The sequence below is a fragment of the Lycorma delicatula genome, chromosome 4 (genome assembly GCF_047948215.1).
Source record: "Lycorma delicatula isolate Av1 chromosome 4, ASM4794821v1, whole genome shotgun sequence".
NCBI classification, from domain to species: domain Eukaryota; kingdom Metazoa; phylum Arthropoda; class Insecta; order Hemiptera; family Fulgoridae; genus Lycorma; species Lycorma delicatula.
This window is the reverse complement of record NC_134458.1, coordinates 73,957,731-73,969,992: the sequence shown is the minus strand read 5'-3', so window position 1 is coordinate 73,969,992 and position 12,262 is coordinate 73,957,731. Positions and strand designations below refer to the sequence as shown.

Genomic DNA, 12,262 nt, shown 5'->3' with positions numbered 1-12,262 from the left:
TACTACAATCCAGTTTCTTCCAATAAATTTTCTGTTACTTTTTTCCATTTTAATCTACCAAACAAGATTTTTGTATTCCCAACATAATTGAACTCTATCTGCTGAGTTGCTGTGTTTCATTAATGAATGGCCTTCAACTATTCAAGTTAATATAAAATTTGTGCTTATTTATGTTTTTATTGGTATCTGTTAAGACTTAAAAAATAATATTACTAAACTTTTGCACTTAATTTTTATAACTTTGTTTTTGATTTCCAACAAAAAAAAAGCTCGCCAATAAGCAGTAATGGTAGTTCAACACTGGATTTGTCTTGTCTTCTGCTTTCAGTGTTGTTTTCTTTGTTTCGGTAGAGAAAAATTACATTAATACTGATTCTTTTAATTTATCTGTTTTGATCATAATATTGTAACTAGTGTACCTTCTTATTATAGGTTAATAAATAAATAAATAAAGTATTATTAGAGGGCATGTTTTTCACATTAAGGTAAAAAATAAATCCAAGATGTTAGATCAAAAATTTATTTTTTTTTTTTATTTTAATTTCAAATAAACAGTTAGGATTGTGTTTAATTATTAGATCTATAATGTATTGGATAGTACTTCTTCATTGATAGTTTAAGTTCTTTTGTATTTGTCAATGCTCTGTCCCATGAAATATTTTTTATTGTTAGATTTAATATATTGTTATTGTTTCTTCTTAATTTACAGGAACAGTAGGAATGCTGTTTTTGGGAGTGTTCTTCTGCTGTTATCTGCAGTGCAAACGAGATCCCTACTCATATAAACATGGATTTTCACTTGTACCAGAGAAATCATATTTATTTAATGATGATAATGATGATGGTGATGATGAGAAGGATACTGAATTGTTTAGAACACCTATTCGAGGTTAAGAAAAATTTATATATTATTTACTATTTAAATTATCCAGTTAATATGAATTTCTGTGATACATTTTTAATTCAAGTTAAGAGTTAGGTTACCTTATAAAATTTCCATATTTAATGTCAGTACAATCACTGCCTGCATTCAACTTACAATATGATACAACCGTGGAATATTTGACCTGGTCCAGGAAATCCATTTTATGAACTAGAACCCTGGTCCAGTTTTATGGAAATATTAGGCAGAGATTGCACTTGTAACAGTTCACGTTGAAATATATGACCTCCTGGGCAGAGCAAAGTCTCCTCCAAGTTCAAAAGAGTTCCCTTGATGATTGCCTGGAGTGATAAGGACTACCAGTTATGGAAGCTTATGAATGCTCTGATAATACCTTCACATCACTAAGGGTTTACATTTCTCTTTGTATTGGATTCTTTGATCATATTTTACAAATAGATATGTCGCTAAGCTGTCCTCACAGGATTTAGGCCCCTGTTCAAGTCGGGGTTCCAGGTCACTCCCATCATAATAAGACTACTTGGAGAGTGCATCCTCAACTTGGTGGGTTTCCTTGTGTAATGACAGTAAGACATATACCAATATTTTGAGCATATAATTGTGTCACACATAAAAATTAGCAAATGGAGATAAACAGCCTTTCTTCAAAACAATAAAGAAGCACGATCAGAGAAAGCATGAACAAAAGTTGTGCATTGTTCTCTGTATAGCTACAAGATAAAAAATTACATTGTTGCTGTGGCTATATTTATAAAATTTGACTCTTCTCATAAATGTTAATGATAATACCAAACCTGTATGAATTCATTTCTAAAGACAATATGTGCAGTTTAGGAAACATAAGAAAAACTAAAAAAACAACTAGAACAAAGGAGATTTAATTCATTATTATAACAGATCAGAGAAATCAGCTGTAGCATTTGTCTGGAAAACTGGTCACATAATTAGTTTATTAGAAACAGTAGTTTTTAAAAACAAGAATTGGGTAGTTGGGAACTAACTTCATCAGTAGTGGTGCAAAAATTTCATTGTTGAACAAAGATAGGAGACCAAAATTTATCTTTGTTGAATTTTCAATTTATAGGAGGTGGACTAAATCGTAGTGGAAATCTGAATTGGAGGTTCCAGTGGTTTAGATGATTTTATTGGGATTAATTGAAACAACATTTGTTTGTATTTTTTACTCCTATTCTAAAAACACTATTAAAAAGTCTTCTAAAAGAATAATGTAAACACTATTAAGTACTGTTTATTTTTCAATTAATATTTATTTTTTCATGTATTTATTTAATTTACTTACTTATTCACATATGTATACCTTTTCTTCAGCATAAACCTATGATGATTGTCTAACAACAAAAATGGTCATCTAGTTTTAGATTAAAATTTTTTTTTAGTCTTCAGTCATTTGACTGGTTTGATGCAGCTCTCCAAGATCTCCTATCTAGTGCCAGTCGTTTCATTTTAGTATACCCCCCCGTACATCCTACATCCCTAACAATTTGTTTTACACATATTTCAAACATTGCCTGCCTGCAGACTTTTTCCCATCTGCCTGTCCCTCCAATATCAAAGCAACTATTCCAGGATGCCTTAACATGTGGCCTATAAGTCTGTCTAATCTTTTCTTCTCAGGTACTTCAATCGTCCAAGTTTCACTTTCATATAAAGCTATGCTCCAAACATATACTTTCAAAAATGTTTTCCTTATGTTTAAATTAATTTTTGATGTAAGCAAATTATATTTCTGACTGACAACTTGTTTCACTTGTGCTATTCGGCATTTTATATCGCTCCTGCTTCTTCCATCTTTAGTAACTCTACTTCTCAAATAACAAAACTCTTCTACCTCCATAGTCTTTTCTTGTCCTAGTTTTATATTCAGTGGTCCATATACTTTATTTCTTAATACGTTTCATTACTTTTGTTTTGTTCTTGTTTATTTTCATGTGGTAGTGTTTGCATAGGACTTCATCCATGTCATTCATTGTTTTTTCTAAATCTTTTTTACTCTTAGCTAGAATTACTATATCACAAAATCATAGTATTTTTATCTTTTTACTTTGCACTGTTACTCCAGTTCTAAATTGTTCTTTAACATCATAAACTGATAGTTCTATGTAAAGATTAAAAAGTAACAGGGATAGGAAACATCCCCTTGTCTAACTTCCTTTTTTTATTACTGCTTCTTTCTTATGCTCTTAGATTATTGCTGTGGGAGTTTGGTTCCTGTAAATGTTAGCAATTGTTCTACCTATATACTTGAACCCTAAATTTTTTAAAATGATGAACATTTTATTCCAATCGTTATCAAATGCCTTTTCCAAGTCTATAAATGCCAAGTATGTTGGTCTGTTTTCTTTAATCTTCCTTCTCTTATTAATCTGAATGGTAAAATTGCTTTCCTTGTTCCTATACTTTTCCTGAAACCAGATTGGTCTTCTGCTAACACTTCTTCCACTCCCCTCTCAATTCTTCCTTACAGAATTCTAGTTAAAATTTTTGATGCCTGAGCAAAGCTAATTTGTTCTGTATTCTTCACATTTATCTGCTCCTGCTTTCGTTGGTATCATGACAACAACACTTTTTTAAGTCTGACAGAACTTCCCCCTTTTCATAAATATTACACACCAGTATGTATAATCTATCACTTCTTCACTTGCACTGCACAGTAATTCTGCAGGTATCCCATCTATCCCTCTGCTATTCAAATCCTTTAATGCTCTATTAAATTCAGATCTCAGTATTGTGTCTACTTTTTCATCCTCTTCGACTCTTTTTCTTCCTCTATAACACCAGTTTTTAATTCATTTCCTCATATAAATCATCAATATATTCCACCCATCTATCAACTTTTTCTTTTGTATTATAAATCAGTGTACCATCTCTATTTAACACATTATTAGATTTTAACTTATGTACCACAAAATTCCCCTCGTATGCTCCGTCTCACCAATGCTCATTTCTCTTTCCACTTTTGAACACTTTTCTTTAATTCACTCTTCTTTTGTTAATTTGCACTTCCTTTTTATAGTATTTCTTAATTGTCAATAGGTCCTTTTAACTTCATCACTAGCATTCTTATACTTTCTATGCTCATCCATCAGCTGCAATATATTTTCTGATATCCAGGATTTTCTACTAGTTTTCTTTGTTTTGGCTAAGTACACTTTTGCTGATTTAAGAATTTCCTTTTTAACATTCTCCCATTTTTCTATATTTTCTACCTTATCTTTTTTACTCAAACCTCTTGCAATGTCCTCCTCAAAAATCTTCTTTACCTCCTCATCCTCAAGCTTCTCTAAATTCCACTGATTTATCTGACATCTTTTCTTCAGGTGTTTAAACCACAGTCTAAATTTCATTATCACTAAATTATGGTCGCTATCAATGTTTGCTCCTGGATATGCTTTACAATCGATGAGTTGATTTCTAAATCTTTGCTTAACTATGATATAATCTATCTGATACCTTGCAGTATCACCCTGAATTTTTAAGTGTGTATTCTTCTATTATGATTTTTAATGTGTTGGTGTTTAAGTGTTGGCAATTACTAAATTTTACTTTGTGCAAAACTCAATAAGTCAGTCCCCTCTTTCATTTCTTTTGCCCAGCCCATATTCACCCACAATATTTCCTTCCTTACCTATTCCGATGCTTGCATTCCAATCTCCTCCAACTATTATTAAATTTTCATTCCCTTTTATGTGTTTAATTGCTTTGTCAATTTCTTTGTGCACACACTACCTCATCATCATCATGGGCACTTGTAAGCATATCATTAACAATCATTGTCGGCTTACGTATTGATTTTATCCTGATTACAATGATTCTATCACTAAGCTTGTTTAAATACTCTACTCTCTTCCTTATATTGTTCTTCATTACGAAACCCCTACTTCTGCCTGCCCTTTATTTGATGCCGAGTTAATTATTCTAAAATCACCTGAACAAAAGTCATTTTCCTCTTCCCACCAAACCCCACTAATTCCTTCTACATCTACATTTAACCTACCCATTTCCCTTTTTAAGTTTTCTAACCTACCAACGTTTTTTATACTAACATTCTACACTCCAACTTGTAGAATTTTATTTATTAATTTTCTGGTGACTCCTTCCTTAGCAGTCCCCACCCGTAGATCTGAAGGGAGGACTAGTTTACGTCCGAAATATTTTACCAAGGAAGGCACCTCCATCTTTGTTTCATGAAAATGCAGAGAGCTATATTTTCTTGGAAAAAAACAGCTGTAGTTTTCTACTGCTTTCAGCTGCACAGTACTCAGAAGATTGATTGATGTTGATATGTCCGTTTAAATCTTCCTGAACTATATCCTTAACAGCTACTTAAAGAGCTGCTGTTCTTTTTCAGGAATCATTCCTTACTGTGACTCAACAGATACCACTCTGACATGGTTGTACCGTCGGTCCAACTACTTTGTATCACTGAGCACTCAAGCCCGCTCACCATCGACAAGGTCTCTTGATTCATAGAAGGGGAAGTTTTAAATAAACTTTTTATAAAATGTTTTTGAGCATATCGTGTTCTCCAATTTATGATTATGTGTGAAACTTGTATACTCACAAGTTCTGACTTTAAATACGACAAAGAACTAAAAGCTATTCAGTACTTGTTTTTAATTTCTACTACTATCTAGTACTTTTCTTTTAGTGGTTTTTTTATCTGTATACACCCTCAGTTGGAAAATCAGTTCTACACAAAAATCCATCTTTTAGTGCTATTTAAAAACATTTATATTAAGACGTAAAAGCTCGTTTGTAATTTATTGTTCGATATAAATAACACTGATAGACAAAAAAAAAAACTTTTTTAATGCTTCTCTAAGTGTGATACCATTTCCTGAATTGCCTTTTTGTATACATTAAAAATCTGTAAATGCAATTTTTTCTATCACCGATAGTTTTAAATAAATTACACTTCAAAAACAATTAAGGGAAAATATAGTTAAAATCTGTAAAATTTATAATTTTGCATGACCATACCTGTGTTAGAATGATTTCTCTGATGCTTTTCTTTTATAGATAGCCTCAGGCAAATCCTGAATTAATGTCCAACAGTAATTGGCTAGCATGTTAGTATTCCATTTCCCTTTATAGAGGTTTTCCATCACCGAAATGTCTTGGTGTCCATGAAGGCTCACTCTTCAGTATTAGATATGTCAAAATATGTGACTGTGATATTATTTAATTCTTTATTTAGTATTTGTTATTTATAGCTTACAAATTATGTTAACAAAGTTAAACAATAAAAAATGAGCTAACAATATACCATATAGGAGCTTAACATGCTAACTATATGTTGAAAAATGAAAAAAATCCTTTAATTAAAATTTAAAAATTTCTTCAAAAAACAGATTAAAATCATGTATCGCATGTTAGGACACAAAAATTATGTTTATCAGTGTAATATTCTCTTAAAAAAAAATGTTTATTTAGGAATTTCAATTAAGACTGACCTCATATTTAAAAATAATATAACATATTTAAAAATAATAATAAATAAGCATCTATATAGATTATTTAATGAACTGTTTTATTATAATTTTAAATTATACTTTCATGTGTTTGTTGATTTCAGATACTGATTATATTCCAAGACCATATTATGATGAATCTGATATCGAACAGGATGGTGGATCATCATTGTCTGAAGATGATATAGTTGTTATTAAAAAATGAACAAATAAGCTTACTATGATTGTAATCAAACACTAATTTTTAATTTTTTTTTTTTTTTTTTATCATTATATTTCTTCATTCACTTGAACAATTGTAAAATATGTAGAACAAGCTTATATCTGTTTTAACATTCGAGTTTAATTTTGTTTTTTATGATCAGTTTTTTTTGTTATTATAATTTTTTTAAGTGTACAAATAATGTTACTGTTCAGAAATTTATAAAATTAGGTTTTTTTTTATGTAGTTAATAATAAATAACTATTTATATTTATATTTGTTTTTATTTATGTTTTCTGATTTGCCCCTTCTATTATTAAAGTAATAGTTACATTATTTTATATATATTTCCTATTCATTCTTAGCATTCTTTGATATGCATTTTTGGTGGGTTGTATGTTATATCCTAGGCTAAATTAATTTTCCAGTGTAAGGAAATTAATTAGTTAAAAACTTTAATAAGCTAACTGTGACAATATAAGATTGGAATTCATAAAGCATTCCAGAACATAATTATTTAAATCTGCTGTATTCAGAAGTTCCAGATTCTGTATATGCTCCAATGAACGAAAGAGATGAATCTGAGCTGGGAGTCTGTAATCAGTTCTGTTCGTTTCTTTTACAACAGATCTTTATGGTGTTCCTTGATACCCCCCTCATAGGTGCACAAATGACCTTTCCTCCATTCATTTGAGCTTTGCTGAAAACAATGAATTTTTTCATTGGTAGAGCTGGTCCATTGCTTATCACAAATTTCAAGAAAGCCAATCTTATGGTAAATCCCTTGAGAGGAAATATGTGGTGAATTGAATTATTGAACATATAGGCTGTACATATATGATGAGATTAAGAGCTATATTTTAAAACTACTAAAGATTGAGTGCTCCCTTAACTTATTCAACATTTGTGTTTATAAATAACCGTAGTCAGTGGATTACTTAGAGAAAGTCAGGGAGTCCCCACTCAAAAAGGTTCCATTATTCTGTATTTTAAAAAACACATTTGACCAATGAGACTAAGTAAAGTGTGAATGGATGCTAATATTATTTTTCAAAATCTTGAGTGTCGCTAAAAAGTCCCTCAAGCTTCATTCAAAGCATACTGCTTTTGGTTATCTTATTTCAGTAAAATTTAATGGCAATTTTATAAGCTAATTGTTTTGGGTAATTATAGATTTTTTAGAGAAAACATGCCCAGATTCAAAGATGAAACAACTGACTGCGAAAAGACATTACAAATGTTTATAGAACATGATTTTATTTTAAGATACAGAATGAAAAAGATACATTTTCAAAAATTGTAATATCAGTGATTTTAAATTAATACAGTTGTGGCTGCCATATTCCTCACATTCATTGTATTGTGGCAACATTAATTTTTTTTACAGGAAGCTTTCAGATTAATTTTTGTCTTATATTATAATCTTTTATTTTTTTATAAGGTTTTCTTTAATGTATATAATATTGCTCTAATTTTAGCCCTAATCTTTTATTTATTTATAAAATACTGGCTTAATTATAGGCCTACATAAAACTAATTTAAGATTGCATCAGGTACTATTTTTAAAAGTTACAATTAGACGCTCTACATTTAGTTTTTCTTAATCAGTAATTGTTATGATAGTTAAAACTTAATATTTAACAACTTCATTATTTTATTCATATCAGTTTCCCAAATATTATTAGAAAATACTCTTAAAACTAATAAAATATTAAGTAAAGTAATTAATGAGAAGCCTAATTCTAATATTTATATTAAAGCAGAACTTTGTGTAATAGAAAATTTGTGTGGAGAGCAAATTGTAAAAATTCTACAGAGGAATGACAACAGAAATTAAAAAAAAAATTCAGAAAGATTTACAAGTATTAATATAAAAAACAAAACTAATTATTCTGGTCACATTAGGAAAAATAAACCAAATTTTTTAGTATAGAGAATATGCAAGTATTATTAATATTAATAAATTTGAATCCCATAACACATAAAAACACATCAAGAAAAGTGAAATTTTTCAACTTATATTTATAATATACTTATAAAAGTATATTTTAGTATAAGTATTGTTTTGGTTCTATAATTTGAATATAAATTCAAATTATAGAACCAAAACAATAGTCAGATTGTTTGCCACAGATAATAGTAGTGGCTGAATAGCTCGTTTTATATCAGTGACTGGATGGGAAACTTACATCTTAAATAAATCTTAACAAAATCATTCATCTTTACACCATTAAGTTAAATTATGTAATTTACAATAAAACAGAGATTTCGGTGAAAGGTACTAAATGAGAAAGAAAGCAAATATAAATTTATTAATATGTGGTACTACTAAAGCTTTTCTCTCACTAGCATTCCAAAGCAGTTTCATTTTATTTTTGTTGCAATTGATTAATGATATACTGTTTCTCTTACTAATCCTCCTGATTGATTAGCATATAGTGGAGATAAATAGTCTTGTTATGTACACTTGTATAGTTATTCTGTTGGTCATTAGCCAACACATGCTTATTGCAAGGAAAAGGACTGTTTACTATTATACACACCTAGACCTAGTACACCCTACCAGAATTGCATAGGCTTTAGGCTGATAATTTTTACACACAATTAAAAGTGATTGTATTCTGTTAGGACTTAAATATATCCTAACTGTGTATTGGTTCATTTTATAGTTAGAGTTGTACAATTCCCAACCTACCTCTTCATCTACATTATTATGCAATAGAACTTGAATTCTCCCTGTGGTTCCTTGGATTTCCTAGCTAATGCATTGTAAAACATTACCAATAATTTGAGTTATCTCATTAAATTTAAGTGATATGTTTGCCAGGATTATAAGAGCCTGTGGTCCTAGGCAAGATAGTAAACTTGTCGAAATCAATCATAATCATACAGGGAAAAATGCATGTTTACATTTATATATTACAATATGTTTGTATCATCTTGCTGGAAATAAAAACATTTTAATTACACTACCCTTATCTAGACAACTTACCAGTTGCCTGTTGCATAATTAACAAGGAAGATTTGAAAAATTGTGAAAAGAAAGAACATGATTTAGATTTTGAACTAGATTGAGAAAATAAAACAAATCATCTGACCCTGATTAAAGAAGAAATTATTTTTCCTTTTGAGGAATAAACCATTGGTTATTGTTTCTGTTGAGTTAGGCTACAATTTTGTATTAGATTTAAAGATTGCTAGAATCTCTGACCTTATTACTCTCTTCTCAAGAGACCTTACTTAAACGCCACTAAGAAATTAGTGAAAAGTTATATTTTGATGTACCTACATTATAAAGAAATTTTCTATAAATATGTTTTGTCATTTCTACTTAAATATAACCATTTTTAAATTATTTGGTTTTTTTTATTAAATTTAAAAAATTTAACATTTTTGTTTATTGTTATTTAATTATTAACTAAGCTTTTTTTACCAATACTTTGTTCAGCAAAAGATGATCAATTAATGATACTATTAAATAAAAAAGTAATCCACAATTTAATATCATAAGTACATTTACGTACTACTCAACAATAACTTGCCTCCTTACATTTTTGATTGTGGTAACCTTATGGTAGCCCGGAATAGCCGTTTTTGTCAGCAATTGGCTTTGACAGCTCATTGTAATTACTAACCTTATGGTAGCTCTGAGAAGGGCTGTTGTCGAATGGCTTCGACAGCTCATAATTCATAACCTTGTGGTGGCCCTGAAAAGGGCCGTTTTTTGCATTAGCTCTGAGAAAAACTGTTGGGTCTGGAAGCTGGTCTCTGGCGAAGTCGGGAAGTTGCGGCTTGTCCATTGAAGTCAAACCGGGCTTTCCCTCAGCAGCAGTGGGGTCCCCACTAAAGCATGAGAGTAGTGGCCCTACCACTGTCGGCGCCCTGCCAGCGTCGGTCGTCCTCCGCCGGCACGGCTGAGGCGGTTCTCCTCGAGCGATTCCACATAGGGGGGGGCTACTGCTATTAAATTAGGCATATATGTGGTAACATGACATACACGTAGGGACCTAATTGAAGCCCCAAGATATTTAATCATCACTATGGTATTATCTTACAATTTTTTAACCCTGCTGAATAACCCAGACTTTCAAGGTGATTCTAAGAAGTTGGTGGTACATAATTTAGTAGTGAATGTAAATGTAATTTTTTTAAGTGTATGTATTGTGAAACCAACTTCCAGAAGATGTTAATGCTCCTTCAGTTAATTTTTTTAAAGCCTGTATAATATTTTTCTTTTATTTACTAGATTTGGAAGACATTATTCTGAATAATGTTTGTTAGATAAGTTTAGCAAAAGATTTAGGTATATTTTATGTATCTTCACTTGTTTTTTCTGGACTAGCAATCTTTATGTCATTGTAACAATAGTGATACACCAAAGCAAAATTCTCTTTTAAAAAGCCTTTTCTGCATGTAGAGCTGCAATTATATCTTATTCCCACTTTTCAAAATCAATTTTGGATTGGGATGTAGATCATTGATCTCCATCTCTTGCGATTCCATTACTTCTACTCTGTGTTCTTAAACTCCTTCCTCTACCTTTTCTTACCCAGTTGTCTTCCTTGTCTCCTCATCTGTTTTCATTCATCCTGTCTAAATCATAATTTCTTGTACTATTTTTGTCATTCATTGAAGTTGACCTAAGAAAGGTGTATGTTTATCCTTTTATAGATTCCTTTCATTACTATCTTCATCTGTTTTTTTATATGAGCTATTCTTGTTATTCATAATAATAAATAATTTTCAATTTTCTAGCCTTTATAAAAGCCCTCAACTCAAATTGTTATCTATCTTTGTCTCAGCTCTATATGTAAGGACTGGAATAAAGCATCTTTAACAGAACCTTTTTACTGTTGATCAGTTTTTATTATTTCATGTTGAGATATTGTAGTAAGAAGCTGAATATTAGATATTAACTATAGTGTCTTAGAAATTTATAGATCTGCACCTTTAGATCAGTTTAAAAGGTGATTAGATTAAATTTGTGTCTGAAGTTGCTAAAATGTTTTAAATGTTCAGTTTTGCTGACAGGTCAAATGAATGTGTATACATTACAACTTAATAAAATGGTACTAATTTAAAATGTTTGGTTTTAATTCAACTGTCATATCAATATCATTGAAAAAGCCATTGCCATCATTCTGATTTTTGAATCGGGTTACTTCTCAATGTATAACTATTTTTTTTTTTTTTGTATTCAGAACTCTGTTTATCTACATGTCTAACTGTACTATGCTATTAACATGTAAAGGGACTTTTCGCCCACACTGTAGGTAATGCAAAGCTCCCTTAAGATACAAATAAACATCTTTAATTGTCCAGAATGATTATTCCAGAGTTAAATTTTCTTCTTTTTTATAAATTCACTAAACCCTAAAATGACTGAGAGATATATCATAAGAGGTTCTGTGAGAAACAAACAGTGTTCTGAACTTTAGTTAGGGACTCTGCTATTTTATTCCAAATATATCCTTGTAACTAGGAAGCCAGCAAATGAACTTTTGTTTAGCCAGTCAACTATTCCATTAAGAACCAAAGACAATCCCAAACTTGCCTTGGTGCATAAGATACTTCCAGGCTTTAAATAAGATAAGTCCAGGCTTTATGGCTATTTTACAAAATAGAATCTTGATTTCTACGAACAAGATTCTATGGCTTGAAAAT

General features: G+C 30.3%; 1 protein-coding gene across 1 annotated transcript in view; it reads left to right on the top strand.

Annotated features, from left to right (window-relative positions):
* Positions 1–6,872, top strand: part of svr (Carboxypeptidase D svr) — a 125,262-nt gene extending 118,390 nt beyond the window's left edge. The window contains exons 22-23 of the mRNA XM_075363351.1: positions 710–889; positions 6,501–6,872. Of these exons, the coding sequence (XP_075219466.1) occupies positions 710–889; positions 6,501–6,601 (281 nt within the window). The 3' untranslated portion in view covers positions 6,602–6,872. The remainder of the gene's footprint in view (positions 1–709; positions 890–6,500) is intronic.
* The last annotated feature ends 5,390 nt before the right edge of the window (positions 6,873–12,262 follow it).